Here is a 22,495-nt window from a genome sequence, read left to right on the forward strand (position 1 = left end):
GTAGTAGAAAATCATTGGTATCCGACTTGAAATAAAACTGTTCATACCCATAACCAGAAGCTGGCAACCGCCGCCCACATCAGTCCGCTCAGTGCTTTGATATGATATTAGAACATGGGTGTAATTTTTTGAGTAAATAAGTGTGTTTTCTATGTATGAAGCGATAGAAGAGATAAAGTTACCTGTAGCAGAATTTCTGGAAAAGCCTCGAGTGGATAGAGTGTACACCTGTCTGTAGTAAAAGTATCAGTTGTAAAGGTTTATACAATCTTATATCTACATGCGTATCACTTTACTAGCCTCATGCGCCTTCGTTCAAACAACAGGTTTTCGTCAGTATCTTTTATCCGGGGAGAGCGTTGGTGTATGCTTGTTTAAAAAACATTTTCAAAATGGCACATGGAAGTGTTAAAAAGGCACAAAGCAAGCCGCCGGCTGCGTCTTCTACAAAAACTACCAAAACAGAGACGACAAAGCAAAAATCTAATGTAGGACAAGAAAAGACAGTGGTTCCACCAAAGCAAACCCCAAAATATTCTACCCGGGAAAAACAGATTATCTGGGAAGACGACAATGATCTAGATATTGAGGACATCACATTCGTTGTGCCAATTATAATTTCGGTGATAATTTTATTCGTGTTTTTCCTGAGGAAATATATTCGATGGAATGTAAACTGCCAAAGCAACAACCGTATTGAAGGCAAAACGGTGATCATAACAGGTAAAACATATTTACTTTAATTGAAAATTCATAGGATATATACATGTGAGAGTAACTTCCTTTTTCGGGGCCTCCGTGGCCGAGTGGTTAAGGTCGCTGACTTCAAATCACTTGCCCCTCATCGATGTGGGTTCGAGCCTCACTCGGGGCGTTGAATTCTTCATGTGAGGAAGCCATCCAGCTGGCTTACGGAATGTCGGTGGTTCTACCCAGGTGCCCGCTCGTGATGAAATAATGCACGGAGGGGCACCTGGGGTCTTCCTCCACCATTAAAGCTGGACCGTCGCCATATGACCTATCATGTGTCGGTGCGACGTTAAATAAAAAAAAAAAAAAAAAAAAAAAAAAAAAAAACTTCCTTTTTCTTTTCATTTTGGAGAATGGCAGCTTCGTTCATCAACTTACTAAATACTATGTTATTTCTTTATTTCCTGGTGGAAATATCTGATATCAAAATAAGGACCATCTAAAAGTAAAATGGACAACTGTTGCACTGGCGTTCTGTCCACATTTACAGCCTATATCAAAATGTCAACAGAAATACAGTATACTCTTAGACTTCGTTTAAAGCAGCATGCCTCCAGATCGTTCGACAACAACAAAAATTTAAAAAATGTATATCTTGAAATAAATGCTATATTTCTTAAGAAGGCTTTAAAACTTAATTACTGACAAACTTTATGTTACGGAAACACTTGAGAATTTGCTGTTTTTACTACTTTTTACGATGAAAATTGAAAAGCGTTTGTCACGCTTTTACTCCAGGTAAACTGTCTCGATTATAAATATCTATATTTTGGGGTCATTATTCACTACTTCAGCTATACCGCTATTGGTTACGACGACGGAAAAAAATGTCTTTATTGCCGCGGCGGTCCGGGGTTCGATTCCCGACGCGGTCATCTTTTTTTCTTGATTTGGAACTTTTGAAAAATGTTAGAAACAAAAATTCATATTCTAATATTCATAATATGATCAAACTTCAATTTGAAAGAAAGATTATTTTTAGCCAAATCTGGAGGCATGCTGCTTTAACAATTTGAAACAACGTGTATCAAAATTTCGATTATCTTCTATTAAATTCAAAACTTAAGACTAGCCAGGAGCGAAGAATAATATTTAGTATTCACAAAACTCATATCAAAAATTACGGTTTAAGAATTTTTTAAGTATACAAACAGTAATAAATCACAAGTGCATTTATTGTAATGTTATGTTAAAAATGTGTTTGTTTGGGTCTACTCCAACAGGAAGACTGTTTTATATTTATATCAAAAGTCTTGAGAAAATACCGGTATACTTTTATAAATTGATTTGGATATTTTAAAGAGTCTCATTTACAGGTGTTGCAATAATGTCGACTGACAAGTTATTACAATGTAAACCTTTGTATTTACTCAATGTAATTATTATACTAGTATTTCGAATGTATCCGTCTAAAATTCAAATATAAAAGCATATGAGAAATAAAATCAACGCGCTGTATTTGATTTCATTATCATGTTGTGTGTGTGTTTTTTTTTGTTTTGTTATTTCTCCTATATCTTGTCAATTTTATATCTGACTGTTTTGGAATCATGTTTCTGTAAAACAGTATTCCGGATAAGGAATGTTCTATATTTCATTACATCTTCGTGGCCTGACTCCTGACACTTGCTTTGCTTTGGGTGCGTTCTGTTGTTCCAAAAAAAGATTTGACTACAGTTTCAGCCGTTATGTACAAAAAATCAGATTAATGTCATTTTGCCTAATCAACCGATCAAAAAAGGTTGTCAATGTTGCTAATTGCTGTTGGTGTCAGTTAATTGGTCAGAGCTGGGTCTTTCTCATTTATTTTACTTGATCTTTTTCTCGACCGTTTATACATAAGAGTTGATTAAAGATAGCATTCGTTATTGGTATGTTTATTGCGGTCCAATTAGTGCTAAATTAATTAGTTGGCATGCAACATAATCTTCGCGTAAAAAACCAACAGCTTGTGGCAAGTTTCCTATATATACATTCTCAAATAGCTTTTATACATGACATTGGTTGAATATATATTTTGCATTAATTTTAGAAGTAAATCTCTCCAGCTAGGTAACTTTCCATCAACTGAAATCTCTTACCGTGAAGAGATTCCTCTGAAAATGTCATTATGTTTTACATTGTGGTGATTTATGATGTGATAAGCTAGAAAACACGCGCATATTATCTCGTCAATGACTATGTACACGGAAATACTTGATCTGACCGTCTTTACGTGGTTATTTTTCTCTCAGAAGCATATGCAACATGCAACACTAATACAAGTTCCCTAGAATAATTTTATACACTGAACACAGAGCTTTATGCCGCCTGTGAAACTATAATGACCGGAAAGGGATACCACATCAAGCGAACAAGATAATTTAGAATGAAATACATACTTATAACAAGATTTAGCTTAGCAAAAGGTTCCTTCTACCGCATCTTTTAAGTAAATCTGTTTTAGCATCAGGATACCGATCGTTAATATATGACAGGGATGAAAAATCTGTTTGGTTACTTTGTTATTAAAATCTGAATTCTGTGCAGAAGTAGCCCTCCCTGGATGTTTTCGTCACGTAAGTATCACACGCGAGCTATATATACACATATATTTTATACATGTGCATTAACGAAACGCAAGAAAACATCTAGTCTGCAAACACGAACTTCAGCATTTGCGCTAAAACCTTCACATGACCAGCGACTATTTCCTTACGTGATTATTTAGCGGAAGTCTATTTTTAGATTATGCATATTCATGATATTAATCTCTATTCTACAGCAGCCAATATTCAATGCTCGGGTAAATACTTTACACGAATTATTGTTCCTTGTCGGCCTGTTCTTAATAACTTCCATTTCACAGTAGATTGAATTAAAGAGGCTATTCGTAATGACTAAGGTCGAGTCCAGGATGGTGGAGCCCTGGTGGTAATCGGATTCCTTTGACAGTACCCTTGTATCCATTACCTGCTCAGTCAAGTGTGAATTGTCAACCATAAGTGTTCAATATAATATACACATAATTATTATTATAAGGTACGGACAAGAGTTGATTTGCCACATAGCTATGAACGAATGGATTTATATCATGCAATGGAGTTGTTGTTTTTAGCTCACCTGTCACGTAGTGACAAGGTGTGCTTTTGTGATCGCCCTTCGTCCGTCGTCCGTTGTCCGTCCACAATTTCTTGTGAACACGATAGAGACCACAGTTTGAAATCAATTTTAATCAAACTTGCACACAAGTTGTACTGGTATAATATCTCGGTTCCTTACGAAAACTGGCCAGATCCCATCATGTGTTCCAGAGTTATGGCCTCTTAAAAGGCCAAAATTTACCATTTTTGGCTTGTGAACACGATAGAGACCACATTTTGCAATCAACTTTAATCAAACTTGCACACAAGTTGTATTGGCATAATATCTCGGTTCCTTTCGAAAACTGGCCAGATCCCATCAGGGCCAACATTGCTTTTTTGGCTTGTGAACACGATAGAGACCACATTTTGCAATCAGCTTTAATCAAACTTGCACACAAGTTGTACTGGCATAATATTTCGGTTCCTTTTGAAAACTGGCCAGATTCCATCATTGGTTCCAGAGTTATGGCCCCTTTAAGGGCCAAAATTTGCTATTTTTGGCTTGTGAACACGATAGAGACAACATTTTGCAATCAACTTCAATCAAACTTTAATACAAAACTTGTATAATATCTCGGTTCCTTTCGAAAACTGGCCAGATCCTAGACTGGCATCAGTCGTTAGAGTCATTAAATGTAAAGCACTTGGCCATAAAATCAATCCTCTCTGATAGCATTTTTTGAAAAAAAATTACAACATATCTTGCCTCTGTCTCTTGAGATGAGCCCATAGAGAAAATGTTTTTCTGAGAAAATATCAGTGTCAGTATGAAGAAATTAATATTATTACAGATTATTTGATCTCAACAGACTTCATAAGTCTAGCCAGATCCCATCATAGGTTCCAGAGTTATGGCCCCTTAAAGGGCCAAAATTTGCTATTTTGGCTTGTGAACACGAAAGAGACCACATTTTGCAATCAGCTTTAATCAAACTTGCATACAAGTTGTATTGGCATAATATTTCGGTTCCTTTCGAAAACTGGCCAGATCCCATCATGTGTTCCAGAGTTATGGCCCCTTTAAGGGCCAAAATTTGCTATTTTTGGCTTGTGAACACGATAGAGACAACATTTTGCAATCAACTTCAATCAAACTTGCATACAAGTTGTATTGGCATACTATCTCGGTTCCTTTCGAAAACTGGCCAGATCCTTTTATGGGTTCCAGAGTTATGGCCCCTTAAAGGTCCAAACTTTGCTATTTTGGCTTTTTCAGCCATATAGCATGTATAGAGACTTCATTTATGGCTTGATTTGATACAAACTTGCAAAATATCTTCAACAACAATAAATTTTGGATTCCATGACGATTCTGTCAGATTCAATCATAGGTTCCGGAGTTATTTTATATCTGATTACCTCCCCTGATTTTAATCAAAATTGATTTATATCTGTAAGTACCTATAGGATTCATTTGAAATTTCATTATTGTCATTAGTTGAACTGAGACAATCAGGGTAGATAACTGTGGACTGATTTTATGTCAAATTACCTCCCTTTATTTCAAATTAAAATAGGTATATCTCCGTAACTAATGAAGATACTGGTCTGAAATTTTATTTATGCCATCAGATAGAATTGGACAATCAGTGAAGATACATATTGACTGAAATTACCTCCCTTTATTTTTTATGTATATGAATATACCTTACCAGCTTCTAATGAGATTGATTTGTTATTAGTGTCTTCCATGGTAAGAAATAGTTATGTTAGATAACTCTTGTTTGAACGTTTATAGATATGAATACTTTTTTAATATATTGTTGTTAAGGCTTGTACTCTGTAACTTGATTATGTCCCCGGATTTTAATAAAAATGGATTTATCTCGGTAAGTATTTATAGGACTCATTTGAAATTTCATTATTGTCATTAGTTGGACTGAGACAATCAGGGCAGATAACTATGGACTGATTTTATGTCAGATTACCTCCCTTTGTCTCAAATTTAAAATGGGTGTATCTCAGTAACCAATGAAGATACTGATTTGAAATGTCATTTATGTCATCAGGTGGACTCGAACAATCAAGGTAGATAACTTTTGACTGAATTTATGACAAATTACCTCCCTTTATTTTATGTAAATGAATATACCTTACCAGATTCTAATGAGATTGGTTTTAAATGTTATTTAAGTCTTCCAGGGTAAGGAATAGTCATGCTAGTACAAAAATGCAACATTTGAGCCTAGGACCCTCAAACTTGGTATCGAGACTGGTCCTGACCCATAGGTCAAAAGAGACTGTTACAAGAAAATATTTATCCTGATGATATTTAATGTGTATGCCTATGTGATCTATGTCAAAACTTGATCTTATCATTAAGAGCAATGGTACTCAGGTGAGCGATATAGGGCCATCATGGCCCTCTTGTTTTCTTAAATCACCATCTGGATATTTTATTCTTATAGTCAAACCTAATGAAAATAAGCCCACATCAATAATGTCATCAATATCGTTATACGTTCGCGTCATTGTAATGTCTTCTCAGTTACAAAACCATAATGGTTTTTCTTACAGTACAATGTTTTACCAGCTAAGGAAGAACATAAGTACTGTCCTTTTTCTATTTATGGAAAGGAAGTAATAAGACACCGACGAATGCCAAAAGGTTAATGAGGAATATTGATACCAAGAATTACATATTCACCATGTTAGTGCTATTTTACCGATAAATTTCATTAAAATTTGTTGACTGATAAGAGAATTTTTATTACTGCCACTGCTACTAATTGAAAGGTTTTTGTCGTTTACCAGCGGCGACCAAATGATTATAAATCCTAACGTTATGATGCTTACATACATCCTAGCAGCAGGAAAGAACTAAATGACAAGAGTGAATTAATTACGTAAATTACATTGCTTATTATAGACTCGGTCAACAAGACGATTGCTGATTGAAGTAATTTTTTTTCGTTTTTGTCATTTTCTGACTTCATATAGCATTTTTTCAAAAATCGGGGAATGCAGCGGGGTGTAGAAGTACCACATGAATATATCCATGCTAAAGTCTGTGGGAAATAATCAATTTCCTAGAAATGTAAGGACAAATAAGTTGGAAATGAAACGTGAATTTTTCACATCAGTGACTGTTTAGATGCATTTCTTTCCGCTGACCCAAACCATACCGTCTCTTCCTTCGTAAAACATATTTATAAATGATATGTGATCTGCAAAAACATAAAATGTGTCCAGAAAATTCCGAATTTGAACGTAATGCCTATTTTGAAAATGTGCCGCAGGCATTTCGACGGTGCCGCAGCCCCTTCGAGGTGCCGCAGGCACTTCTTAAAGTATCGGCGCATAAATTTGGCCCAACACTGACCAAATCTCGACTAACTCGCATTCGTGCGATTATATATCATATTCACAAACATTTTCAATACATGCGATGAGTTATCAATCAAAAAGTTTAGCAATTTATACCTGATAATGTAGTGTCAGCACCCTCAGTAAATGCATTTAAATCGCGTTTAAATAACCGTGATTGGGTGCGTCTTTCCGTAAAATTTAATGCTAGTTGCTATCAATGATGTAGTAACATTGTGATGACTATAAATTTATAAGAATATAACGTGTGTGAAGAATGCATCATGTATACGGAAGTTGCTACTGACGAAGAATTTGGGAGAACACAAAGAAAAGGGCCGTCAGAAACGATATGTTTATATGGATTTATTCACATGTGGCCTCTACAACAGTATGAACAGCAATCGGTTTATATTCGCGAGTAATCTTAAACTCTACACCATTGCTTTAGTCAGTTGGAGCAAACTGTATTTCCCAAACATTATGCTTCTTATGATTGTCATTAGAAAAAAAAGATAATGAACATGATCGAATTTCAGAAGTGCAGACATCTTTTCTCAAAATAAATTATGAATAACAAGACAATAATAAGTTGACAGGTATAACCCATGTTGTCTTGGCGTGCTATCTTATTCATAAACTTATTGTCAAAACATTTATAACAAGAGCCACAAGACAGCAAAATCTCGACTATTCGAATTCGGGAATAGATCTATAACATTTAATATTAAAATATCTATAATGTTTCAATCGGTATCTGTGGAATTTTATGCTATAACCTTGAGAAATGTGGTAGGTTTCTCAAGGTTAAATGTGGTAGGTTTCAATTCAATATTTGCATTAGTTTATAGTAGTTACTTGTTTGTAAAACACAAACAACAAAGAAGTGTTCCCTATGTGTCGTACAGAGGACAGACAATACCAAGCCGGGCTATCCGGATCACGTGACTGGTACACTGAATTGCGCCATGATGTTTCGATCGAGCTATTTAGCATGTTCCAAAAATGTACCGTATTCATGCGCGTGCAACTAGCCCGACTGAAACGAATGAAAATTGATATTGGGGTACAGGACAAAAAAGGAGTACATAATCGAGCCCATCTAGAAATATACTTACCTTACGTTTCATTTGGTATGACTACATCTATCTTTTCAACAAAACTGCTTTACAGTTGAACAACCTAGAAAAACACAAGGAAAGTAGATAAGTGACATATATTAATGATCGATTGTGCTCCTCTAAAAAAGGAAAAAAAGAATACACACGCACGCGCACACGCACACACACACACACACACACACACACACACACACAGAGATAGAAACCCATTTTGCTATCAATATACAGATCTATAACAAACCAATTTCAGCGTGACAAGGTTTTAAAAAAGTTTCGTGTTTTCGGGAAAATACAGTTTGTTTAAACTGATCAAAACGGATCTATAAAAAGAGTGTGGAGATAAACCGATTGCTAAAATATTTGATCTGATAACTCATCACATGTATTGAAAATGTTTGTGAATATGTTATATATAATCGCACGAATGCAAGTTATTCGAGATTTGGTTAGTTTTGGGCCAAATTTATGCCCCGATACTTTTAAGAAGTGCATGCGGCACCTCAAAGGGGCTGCGGCACCGTCGAAATGCCTGTGGCACATTTTCAAAATAGGCATAACGTTCAAATTCGGAATTTTCTGGACACATTTTATGTTTTTGCAGATCACATATCAATTATAAAAATGTTTCACGATGGCAGATACGATATGGTTTGGGTCAGCGGAATGAAATGAGTCCAAACAGTCACTGATGTGAAAAAATCACGTTTCATTCCCAACTTATTTGTCCTTATATTTCTAGGAAATTGATTATTTCCCACAGACTTTAGCATGAACATGTTCATGAGGTACTTCTACACCCCGCTACATTCCCCGATTTTTGAAGAAATGCTATTTGCAGTAAGAAAATGACAAAAACGAAATAAATCACTCACCGATCTCGCTTGATTTGTCAACATTGGCGATATGCCTGCGGTACCAGAATCGAAGTGCCTTCATTCCTCATCGGCACAGGCGGTGCCGCAGGCACTGTTTAGTACCCGTGATAAAGACAGCCTAGAAACGAATTATATGGACCTCCGCTTTAGGAATATGACATTTATATGTAATTATTGTGCTATAAATAGATGTGCCTGAAATTAGCCAGAGCAGCCAGAGTTTACCCAGTGTAGCCAGAGTTCAGCCAGAGTTTAGCCAGAGTAGCCAGAGAAGTCAGAACTCTGATTACTCTGGCTAGCCAGAGTAGCCAGAGTTCAGCCAGGGAAGTCATAACTCTGTTTACTCTGGCTGGCCAGATTAGCCAGAGTTCAGCCAGAGTAACCAGAATTCTAGTAGCCAGAACTCTGGTTACTCTGGCTGGCCAGAGTAGCCAGAGTTCAGCAAGAAAAGCCAGAGTTTCTAGGATGTTACAATGTTCTGGCTACTCTGGTCAGCCATAGTATCCAGAATAGCCCGAGTCACCTCGATTTTATTAGCTCTGGTTAGTCTGGCTGGCCAGAGTAGCCAGAGTTTCTAGGATTTTAAGAGTAGTCAGAGTAACCTGGTTCACAAAACATTTTCCGTCTTAGCTGAGTTTGATTATGAAACTTAATATGTCATTTCTATCTAAATAGCATGTTTAAACTGAATTTCAAGTTAATTACTATTTTCAAGTGGCTATTTAAAGTAGCCAGAGTAGCCAGAACATGTTAAAAATCTAGAAACTCTGCCTACTCTGTTTGAATTCTGGCTACTCTGGCAAGCCAGAGTAACCAGAGTCCTAGATACTGGATGAACTCTGGCTATTCTTGCTGAACTCTGGCTACTCTGGCTGAACTCTGGCTACTCTGGCCAGCCAGAGTAACCAGAGTTCTGACTTCTCTGGCTGAACTCTGGCTACTCTGGGTAGCCAGAGTAACCAGAGTTCTGACTTCTCTTGCTACTCTGGCTAAACTCTTGCTGAACTCTGGCTACTCTGGCTGAACTCTGGCTACTCTGGCCAGCCAGAGTAACCAGAGTTCTGACTTCTCTGGCTGAACTCTGGCTACTCTGGGTAGCCAGAGTAACCAGAGTTCTGACTTCTCTTGCTACTCTGGCTGAACTCTGGCTACTCTGGCTACTCTGGCTGCTCTGGCTAATTTCACGCACATTATAAATAGCGGAATTATAGCAACGAACTTTTAATTAAGTAGTGTGCTGTCAATAAGTATCAAATTATTCAAATATTACCATGAAACATCAGTAGGCCTACCTTGTAATTATATACTAATAGTTTAGGATAAACTGTCAGCTAAACAGATCCACATAAAAGCATTCATTTAGTACTGTTTAACTAATTGGCTGCCATGATAACATCTACACTTTATACACACGTAGTATAATGTAATTCACCCTACATGCAGATACTGATCAGTTAAACTGTTTTGTCTGGAATGAAAATGTAAATCGCTCTCAAACATCAGAGACACAGATTCCACTTAAAAGAGGTCCAAGTAGAACAAAGGAAAAGAAAGACAAATAATTTCAAAGAAACTATCTGGAATAATTGGCTTGATAACCTTTCTAATCTTTAAACTAGTCTGTTAAGGCTCGTCTACACTATTCAAGAAAATCTTGTAGGGCCCATTAATCACTAGATAATTTATATCTTGTACAAGCAATTAGTGCTTTGCAATATTTCTTGAACTTGGAAGACACGTTAATTTTAAATGGAGGGAAATCATGACAGGTAAATAAAAAAAGATGGCCGAAATGATACCGGTACAAATTGTTTATAAAGATCAAATATTTGTACATTTAAAAAATGAATCATTGGTGAAAACATTGATTGAGAAAAACTCTAGTTGAAGTGATACATATCCAGTTGAAGAACAAAGCTACTTAAAAGATATTATTTCAGGAAATATGACAAAACAGTCATATTTTGTTAATATGTAACCTTGTGAGAAACATCATTGATAATGTAAAAATACTTTTTGAGAACACCGAACATGCTGATCTTCCACTGGAGTACTAGATATAATTTCATTATTGAATTAAATAAACTTGGCTTTTGAGCATGCCATTCAATTAAAACATCATTTTTTTCTGCTGTCCACACTGCCATGTTTATTGTTAAATTATCAAAGCCAAACATTCAATGATGGTTTTATTAGATCTCAATACACATTTAATAAAAAATGTAAACAAAATACCATACTGGGCAGGTGCTCCTCATCAAAAACCCTTTATCAGAGCATTTGACAGCACTACCATCCAAGAAAAATAGGATGAGTTCTAAACGCTACAAGATCTTGTAGCCGAAAATTATCTGGAAACTGCCACTCAAAAAGACACTAATGGGGGACACAATGTACTGTCTACACTATACAAGTGCTTGTGCAAGTTTTCTTGAGTAGTGTAGACGAGCCTTTACACTGATCTGTCTAGCAATACAATAATCAAAGCGCTGAAAGCACAGAAAGGTTGAAACCTTTTGAAAAAAATGTGGTTCTGGTAAGAAGTTAGTTCAATAACATTAAATTTGCACAGGGCGCCTTTTAATATTTAGACGTTCAACATGCGCCTTTGTCAAGTTTAATTGAATGACAGCCATTTACATAGTAAAAATTGCAACCTTATTTTATTGAAGTGTAATGTAGGAAAACTCTCAAACACGTAATATATTGGTTTACCGTAATTTAAACTGCGCCAGGAATTACTTCCCCTACACATAGCACAGACTATTCTATCGTGATTTAATTAAATATCATGAACAATACAACGCACTAGTAAAAAAAACATGCGGCCATTATTTAACGCACTTGTACCGCCGAATGCATGTAGACTAGATTTTTAAACCGCTTTTATATGAACTCATAACTTAATGAAATAAATTTTAATTTAACACAACCAATAAATGCTGGTTGCACTCATCAAATATAATCATATGCACACTACACAGACAATACCTTAGTAACGGGCCGCATTTTTTTTTATAAAATCCGACCATGAGAATACTTTGCGTCTAAAATCATTTTTTAAAATAAAGAAAATTGGACAGTTTCGTGTTGTGATGCAAAAGCAAATGCATGTAAATTTCATTTTCAAAGTGAGGACAGGTCTTCGCTAATTTCAGTAAGACAGTATGTTCAATGGATGTGTAAAATAGGTTTTCTTTGTCCGTTGTTGGTATTTAGTATTTACCTATCACATTTTAGTCACTTCCACCGTGAACTTGTAAAACCTTCCGCAAGATGTTTTGCGGAAAGGTCTACCGGGAAATTTATAAAAACTTCGATAAAACATCGGACTATATGAATTGTCAAAATCGTAAAATATTGAAGTCCGACGTTTACTTATCGAACTAGTAAGAAGTGTGTATGTAACCTTCACTTTCACAGGAGCTGGTATTTAAGGCATGAAGCTAGTTATTCGCCGGATATGCCACCACGGTCTACTCGAATTTAGTCCATATAAATAGATTTTTCCCGACTAGAAAAACCTATTTTCATGTCAGATATCAGCTTTATTTATTCTTGTTTGTGAGAAGAATGTCTGCTGATGTTTTAAGCTACGTTATATGCTTCAAAAAGTTAGTCGAAGCTGTTTGGTGAAGTTAAAGTAAAGTTTGTATTTCCTGCTGTCTACCTATACCATATTTACGGTTCCAAACAATGTTTATTCAACAGAAACTACAAACTCATTGTGTACATAAATGCGCTTCCCTTGTTTCCAAACTGCACTTATCATTCAAGAAAGATAAAACAAACAAAAGTGTCATTGTGGTCCTACTGCTCACCAGGGTATCAAACGCTATTCTTTAAGTAATCAGATCTCCAATAGTTCAACTCCGATATTATTTATGTTTGCTATGTGTCAATTTTTTTTCTGTAATTGTAAGTTGAAGCATATTTCCAAGAATTGCTAAATTGTGGTGATAAATTAGTAAATCAAAAGAATTATCAAGCGTAAATTAGAAGGATATGAAAATAATATTGTAAAATCAGAAGACTACAGGCAATGCACATCATACAGTATCAGAATGCACTTACTGCAGGCACAACACACAGAAAAGTTCAACTCCAAACCCTCAACGCCTCAGAAGTTAAACACCAAGATCATTCTCCAAGTAATCAGATCGCCAAGATTTTAAATTTGCTCACCTCTTATTACTGCTTGCTAGGTTTCAAGTTTTGTTTTTTCGGCGTGCCGTATTAAGCACGATTTTATGACCTCGTATGACCTTATGCCGCCTGAATAATGTACCAATTGGATTGCTGGGTAAGGTTTTCTCGGTATTTTCAGCCATAATGGCGCTGATTGGGGGAAAGGCTGAAAATGCTTCACTCTGAGTCATGTGTGACACTGAGTGAAATGACAACGCGTTCGTCATCTATAACCTCTGTAAGTACAGCACCATCGGGTTGTCTGCGTACCACTTGAACAGGTGTGCGTAACCAAATATCCATCCGTTCATCTGGACATATTTCTGTTATGTTAAGTTTTCTTGTTAAGTTATTTCTGTTTTGTTAAGTTTGCTTGTTAAGTTAAGTTTTCTTGTTAAGTTATTTCTGTTTTGTTTAGTTTTCTTGTTAAGTTAAGTTTTCTTGTTAAGTTATTTCTGTTTTGTTAAGTTTCCTTTCCTTAAGTTTTGTTTTTACAAAAATGTTATTTGTTTAATACAGTCATTAACTTTTAACCTGCATTACAGCAACAATTTCTAACCAGTGTAAATCATTACTAACCTGCAACAACATGTCCGATACTGTTAAATTTTAGACTCTAAATTTTAAATTAATCTTTCCGGTGAAAACGGTACTGTACATATTCTGAATGATAGACGAATTTGATAATAAGCTGAAGTAGGGTAAGGGTTCATGTTGCTTCCAACAATTCCAGAAATAAAGTATAGAACGTATTTCAATATTGTTTGTTTACTGTTACCATCTTCTCAGCACCAAAGGCTCAATTTCTTAACACAGTCTTCTTTCAACATTGCCAAAAGATTTAAAATACAGGTTTCTGCCCATATATAACTAGTGCTTCAGTTACATCACGCCGACCATCATTTTTAAAGATATTTCTTGTTTTGTACAGTTGCTAAATTGTGAGGCTTAATAGATAAATTAAACGAGAATTATGATTTGTTCTAGCTAGATTGCCATATAAGTGAGAACTGTTTAGAAGAAAGGTTCAGAATTCAAAAGCTACACATGTATACCATCTTGGATGTACCTCTGCGGTATACCATCTTGGATGTACCTCTGCGTGTCGGTCTTTGGATTACAGTATGTTATAGCCTTTGGAAAACTAAGAACAAATCTACAGTTGGCAGCAGGCAACAACAAATAATGCACATTTTTGACCTAATCAATACTACTTTCTATGTTAACCAGTCTATTGTACATATAATGTTTGAGTGAATGTTTTCTTGACACATCGTTATATATTAAAAAATAAGGCTATTTATTAAGAAGAGCCATTTTGTCGACTTCCACAAATCAAAAACACAATTTTCAGATATATAGAATAATGTTTTGACAAATAAGAATCTTATTCTTAACTTAGTCTATAAACTAGAAGACATACTTAAAAAAGTATTTCTATGTAGCTAGGTTCAAAGTATCGAGTAAAATAGAAAAATCTAATTTTTTTTTCAAAATTTAACACGATATCACATAATACACCAACTTTCACAATTATTGGAGCAAGGGTTGTATAATTCTACCATTTCTGCGAAATCAACTTCTTGTTTAGCCAACCCTAGAAATAAAACGTACTGATGTCACGACTTAAGTAATCGTGACACCAAAACATTAAAAATGTTGCAACCCTACTTCTTTAATTCATGGGTTGTTGTCTTTAAACTCCGCTACCTTGTTAAAAATGTTTGTACAAACGACCGACCCTGCTTAAACAACAGTAGAAGTCAGTGGGGTCCACCAAGCTAGAAACTACCCCAAGATCCTGCTGTTTCGACTTCCATGCAGTTTTGAGATAAGAAAAAGAACTATACACATGAAAATCGTCGGGAGAAGACGCAAATGCCCCCTTGCTATGCTTTGATTCAATTTTGCTTAAAAGAAATCAAACAGTTTCATTTATCGGGGACACATATTTAGGCCAACATCGAGAAACTTCACATCAGGCAAACACCCACATTTACTATTCTAAGATAAGATTTATTAATTGAGTCGGAAAGACAGTTACAAGTAACATAAGCTCTGATGAGATTTTTAACCGACTATAAATTCTCGTTATGTACTTCTTTGATTCTATTTTGCTTAATAATCTATTTTAAAAACTCTGTAGCTTTTACTCTGTTTTATTAACGTTTATCAAAATGACAACTTTCACGTGAATTTTTCAATTCAACAGCAATTAAAATACAAATCCAGAACTGATGTAATGTTGTTAAAAGTCATAGTAAAGTACCACTAATATCTAAATTTTTTCAGGATTTGCAAGGAATGTCAATTATTTATCTTGTAAATATCGAGACAAATACATGTATGTAAACCAGACGTGCACATGCAGCACGACCATTTGCTTAACTTTTAACGTGTAGCTTTCCGTGCTAAAGTGGACTATTATAGCAATAAATGTACTATAGTTATAATTATTTATAAAAAGAAAATCTTAAACAAATATTTTGACTCAATTTTACATAAATCTTACAAAGATATTAAAACGACAAAATAAAATGTTAAATAATAAATACATGTAATATGAATCGGTCATTATAAAAGCTGTACAAAAATAAGGATAAAATAAGAATAAAGGGAAGTAATTCAGAAAGCAAATCTATTTTTAAATGAAATAAAGCAGTTTATCATTTAACTTACTCCTACACAGTGATCTCCCTTTTCATTCGAATCAGGACAGGTAGAAAGAATCGCATGCAGATCTATATCCTATACAATTAATAAAAATGATTAAGATAATATGCTGTTTTATTAATGACGAGTGCATTATGTATTAAGGCTAAACGAGAGAAATCTTTATCATACGTTTAGAACTATTTTTTCACGCCATATTTTCGTGCGCTTCGGTCACGTCTGGGTTTTTTCTGAAGTGTTTTAAACGAATACACCTTCGCTTTTCAACTTAGCCATGCTCGATGGATCAACAGACTTAAAAACATAATTTTAATACGAAATGACGCATTTTTTAACCTTATTGTATTTATATATGTATGAAAATATCAACCGACTGTAGAACAATGTTCAGAAAACAGTTAATATCAATAAGAATATCTGTCGATGAGTCCGAAAAAAACGGGCAAAAACCTTACAGCGGATTAATCTGTCATTCAGTGAAAATGGTTATTCTGATATTTTTGCAATCTCTGGAATACGGTAATTATAGGTCTCAACCACTTCGTGGTTTCAACCTAAAAATTATTTAGTATAATCGCGTGGAAAAGTCTATCTTTAAACCTCTACATAGATCAGCTGATTTTTGTTTAGTCAGTCAGTGTTTGAGTTAAGCTAAGGGTCCATCCGCCCTTTCAGGCACAGTATAGCATTACGCTATGTAATAGTATAGATCCCCGGCATGTTACTAGGCATGCCGTTAAAGAGAACTTTTAAAGCCAAAGTGGTGCAGAAAATTTACCTCTAGAGTATAAGCCAAAAAAAAAATCCAAGTAATTTTGAAGCCAAAAGTGGGTCACTGTCACGGCCAGTGAGACCATAAACGACAGATCCCCGAGATATGGTAGCCAATGACAATATCTAGAAGGTAAAAGGTGTGGCAAGGGCGCCTTAAAAGGGCGGTTGATCGCCGCATGGTGCAGGCAGGTCCATCGTCGTGCTGGTCCCTCGTCGTGCTGATGCCCCTCCCCGCTCGCCCCCACGTTGAGCGTGGAGTAGCTCGGGGTCTTCTCTGCAGGCCGTCTGCAGATTCGCCGGTGTACTGGTAGCTCTTCTATTCGGCAAACACGTCTGTGCCACTCAGGGTGCCCCGCAAAGCAGTCTACCGCAGCTTTCGTTGCTCATGTGCAGTCTATCGCCATGCAGGAGTCCCATCAGTACCACACGGGTTAATGGAGCCGTGTGGCCGAAGCCTATGTGTGATAAAGTACCGAAGTACAGTGATGACTCCCCCGTGTGCAGAATCGTTGAGAGTCTGCATGACCCATCCTCGTCGTCCCAAGTCCTTTGCAGGGCCACTCCCTCCGGATTAGTCAGGACACCGACAGTTGTCTTGGCTCCACATCTGGCGATGCCCTGTGCCTTCTCCGCGACGTGCACGCTCCGGAGGGAAGGAAAAGTGATTTTTAGGTCTAAACATTCACCCTTCAGGTTAAATTCATTTTAAACAGCAAGAAATGGCTAATCAAATGAAAAAAATCCGCTTTTATACGACAAATCAATGATAATAAGTATTGTAAAAAAAAAACAGTTTATCTTACTAGTAAAAAGAAATATAATGAACAAAGTTTGGTCCTAGTAGGGCTTGAACCTACGCCTTTCTTATTAGGGAAGGAACAGGACTAGACCATAATCATTAACAGTCCGGTTCGTAGCGGGTTTTCCTCATACTGACAAGAAAATCACCACATCTGATCAGTGTTCATACATTCATAATGATGTGTTTGTGGGGGGGGGCGCGGGGGGCTTTGTATATCGAAGAATAGATGTTGTATTTGTTACCTTTATATTTTAACTGATATTATGTCCCTCAATAAACTGTTTTGGCACTCCAATTGCCCAATAATAACGTGAATCCAAGTTCATGATCGAAAAACTAGAATAAACAACCGATAAAGTAGGTTTTTCGAAGGTAAAACCAAGTTTCTCGAATACTTACCCATAAATTATTTTCGAGCGAAACATAGGATAACGGGCGTTGACCATAGTATACGCCCGTGAACCCAGGTTTAAACTAGTTTATCAAAAGAGGATACGATGCGAAAATCGTTAAGCACAGTGCATGTTTAGTGATTGACCCCTCTACAGTTAATTGCTACGCTTTCCTATTTGATGGTGCGATGACTAATAAAGTGTAGGACTCCATGGTGCTTTTCTCCTAAATCCTACATACAACGGACGGAGGGAGTTGATTTTTGTCTTACAGTTTTCTTAGTCGTGCCCTTAAAAGTTAGGCTCTTGTTGCTCTGACTTCAGACAAGTTGTTGAGTACATTTGTGTAATTGTACCTTAAATTTACCTTAATTTTATGTTTTGCTTTATTTATCTGTTAATTTTGCACTAATGTTAGAGCCTTTCTCAACGGGGATTTTATTTACACTGTGCTGTTTAACTTGTTGATAATAGGGTAAGTGCGGGGTTGGCATGCCCTAAACGCTGCTGGCCCGATTTTAAAATAATTTTGCACAAATGGTTCATGTGTGACCCTTTACCAAGATTGTTGAAACTATACCGATTCGTCAAAAAAACATGTCTGCCAGGGGGCGTGGTCACTTTTCTTTATATGTATATAGTAGAAATTTTAAAAACCTTCTTGTGTGAAATTGCTGGCCCGATTTTAAAATAATTTTACACACATGGTCCCAAGATTGTTCAAATTATTCCGATTCGTCAAAAACATGGCTGCCAGGGATCGTGGTCACTCTTCCCTATGTGTATATAGTAGAAACTTAGAAAATCTTCTTGTATAAAACTGTTAACCCAATTTCAAGTACATGTCACACACAGGGGCATGGACATTTTTTACCTTAGGGCAATAATTTGGACAATTATGGTAGAGAGTCACATCCTTATATTACATGCCAAATATCAAAGCTCTAGAGAGAAAGATTTTTAAAGTCTGATAGCTGAAAATGGGCAACTGCAAATAGACTGGAGAGTTCTTCATTTAGGACAATGAAAAGAAAACCATATCACAGTAACTGTGGTAAAAAATAAGCTGTTAAAATATTTGCCTTTTAAAGTTTATGAAAGTCTGAAATCGCATAAGCAGGGTTTGGGATCTTTTGATGCCATGCCCGAAACACTGTCCACGCAATGGTGCAAGCCAGATGAATACAGAAAAAGACTCGGACATGTTAGTCATACATGCGATCTCTATGTGTTTTTGATTTTCATTTGGCTGACTACTGGCTCCCATATTTCCTTTGACAGTGACTTATTGTTTCAGCAGTTGGAATTCTACTAACAAACTTGTCGAAATACTTTTTTAAGTTGTTTACGTTTCTGATTTTTTATCATAGTCACTGAGTAACAGTGTGTGCGAGACCTAGCCAAAGAACCAATCAGATCATGGAAAGTGATGCTGAAAGACACAGATGTATGTTTTGTTTTTCTAAAACTGCAGCAATCGAGAGGCTCACAGCAAGTACATCACGGAATTCATACATTAAATTATCTTTATCACCTCCATACGCTTGGAGCAACACACAATCTAAATGATATTTTTTGTTTTCTCATTTTATACCTGAAAATGTCCGCGGACACACAGAATGAAAAATGCACTTGTCCGCCGGCAAAAAATCACGAGTTGGACAAGTTGGACGTAGGAATCCCACATCCCTCCAGGGGTGGGTGGGACAAAGAACTTTGAGCATCTAATGTTCAATCATAAAGCACAGACGAACAGCAGTTTTCGTTTGGGTAGGTGTTTATCCATTCTAAGTTCATATTTATCCAGCACTGTTTCCTATACCAGTCAGGAATTATCTGCAAATCTAAACCCACCTCATAATCAATACACTTTTTAAGCTGTAAAAATGAATTTCAAACTTTAATGCTGTTAAACATTGTCAAAGAGATGTTTAATGAACTAACACAGTTGATAAGCAAGATCTTATTGCAATTTCTGGTACTTTAAAACAGTTTGAAACATAAAACATGTTCATTTTGAAGACTTCTTTGAGTACATTTTAATGAATTCCAGCCACATAATGTGACTTGTCGATTGAAATATTTAGTACACAAAACATGTTATCAATATAGGATATAATGCCTATCAAAAGTTTTATGCTAACATTGCATACTAAGATAAAAACATTAAAAAAAGACAAGGAAATTAACTACATACATCGTCTTTCTGTCAGCCATGTTGGCACTGAGTTAGGGTCGCTGGACATAGTTAAGATTATCCGGATACAAACTGTGGAACAGTGGAAACTTTTATTAAAATCTTTTCGTATGAAATTGCCAGCCGGATTTTAAAATAATTTTACACAAACAGTCCTTGTGTGACCCTCTACCAAGATTGCTTAGATTATTTCAATTGCCACCAGGGGGCATGGTTATTTTTTCCTAAATGTACGAAGTTGAAATTGTTTGATATTGCCTCTTAGTATCCTATGCCATCATTCCCCCAATGTCTTTCCCCACCTCCCTCACACCCCAGCACACACAAACGCACGTACAATTACATTACCTGTCCGTATTTATTTAGTAGAACGTTATAAAATATTCTTGTTGAACAACGCTGGTACTATTTTAGAATAATTCACAGACATTTTCCTAACTTAAACATCTATCAAAAATGTTCCAGCAAGCAGCATGACTCAGGTGAGCGATCTAGGTCATCATGGCCCTCTTGTTTTCATAGCACTAATATGTGAGTTATTTCGTTCTGTTCAGTTATTAGCTTGTTAGTATGTGCATACAGTGATTTTACCTGTTTCTTTATGTTTGATTAACTAGAGAGTTCAAACATAGTTTCTACAGGCCGACGACCAGCAGGTGTTAATCTAACTGTTTACCTAAAAACTGGATATGTTGGTAAGGTCATATGAGGATATTACAAATTAAAGTCAGTTTATTATTCATTTATTTATTCATTCATATTTGAAAACGGTGTTATGCGATGAGTGTTTTCTTTCACATGTATAGATTACAATATCTAACATTTATTGTTTAACCCTTAAGGTTCAAGAATTTTCATTGGATAAAAGGTGGTCCCCTATATTTCTGTGGAGGGTCAGATGTTCATGGCTGAAAGATAAGTGGTCGATCAAGCAAATCAATTATACATGTACTTGGCTAATGCCTCGCCACCAATTTGGCATACTCACCCCACATATTTTCGTGGAGGGCCACTCACAAATCCAATAATTAATATTGTAATTCCTTTGCCTCTGCGAAGGAGAATGGATTGTTGTTGTTTTTTGCTCATGTCGGTTGATCTGTTCGTCAGTCTGTACGGTAGATACTTTGGTCCCAATCAATAACGAGATGTACTTATGAATTTTTGGCCTACGGTATTCAAACTTTATGAGACGATTTCCTGCGATATTACTCTTATTGTTTTGGAATCAGTAGGACAAACGTGACAATCGCAGTGACCTTGAGACTTGGAATCAGTAGGACAAACGTGACAAGCGCAGTGACCTTGAGACTTGGAATCAGTAGGACAAACGTGACAAGCGCAGTGACCTTGAGACAGAAAATAGGTTTCCGATCAAAAACTTGAAAACGTTTTTGATCAATAACTGGAAAATGCTTTGGTTTAGGATTGTGGAATTTATAAGATTATACTTTTTGTTCGGGGATCAGTATATCAAAGGTCAATGCCGCTGTGACCCTGAAGGCGTTTGATCAATAGTTTGAAGAATGTTCGGACCTATGACTTCATTACCATACTGTTTCAGAATAATTATGGAGTCAATCTATAGATTAGACGTTATACCATCGTGTGTGTAGTGTATGTGTTTTACAAAACAGGTCTTGTTGATATATGAACTTGGATGTTTATATAGATACTGTATGACCTACAAACTCAAACTTTCGGCGGCTCGAAACTATATGAAGGTAATCATGGAATCAGAAATGTTCAAAAGACAGCTTAAATAAATTTGGAAAAGGATATTCACCAACCATTGCAACATGCTGATATTATAGTTACATTACTGTTGGATAAAGCATCTTGAAATTACCTTTAGATACACGTGCTAAAATTAGCACATAAATTGTTAACCCTGAGGATGCTAAATTGAAACATAAATCACTTACGACCCATTACCTCCTGCATTTATCTCAATAAAGCTATTTAACTTACGCCAAAGGTAATAAATATATTGATTAATGTAGACTTTGTATGTCCCGTCTGAATTTGCTTTATCTGATAATTCTTTAACCGTATATACCAATTTACGACTAATGCCTGCAAAATATTCCATTAAATTCTACAAAGCATTAATCATTAAAGATGAGCTTACTAGTGGCATATTTCTTCTACTGAGCACGATTCCCCTTTCTGTATTTCGTTTGAAAAACATGCGTATATGCTAAGAAAAATCATCTCTAGTGAAGAACTAGTTACAGTGTCCTTGGCCGATTTATTCGTTATTTTTAATAGGATCATTATTGTTCATAAATC

At 36.0% G+C, this 22,495-nt stretch overlaps 1 protein-coding gene across 1 annotated transcript in view; it reads left to right on the top strand.

Annotated features, from left to right (window-relative positions):
* Window positions 1-240: 240 nt before the first annotated feature.
* LOC128547302 (retinol dehydrogenase 12-like) overlaps window positions 241-22,495 on the top strand; it is a 209,868-nt gene continuing 187,613 nt past the window's right edge. The window contains exon 1 of the mRNA XM_053519547.1: window positions 241-723. Coding sequence (XP_053375522.1) covers window positions 393-723 — 331 coding nt within the window. The 5' untranslated portion in view covers window positions 241-392. The remainder of the gene's footprint in view (window positions 724-22,495) is intronic.

This window comes from Mercenaria mercenaria, chromosome 12, assembly GCF_021730395.1.
Source record: "Mercenaria mercenaria strain notata chromosome 12, MADL_Memer_1, whole genome shotgun sequence".
NCBI classification, from domain to species: Eukaryota; Metazoa; Mollusca; class Bivalvia; order Venerida; family Veneridae; genus Mercenaria; species Mercenaria mercenaria.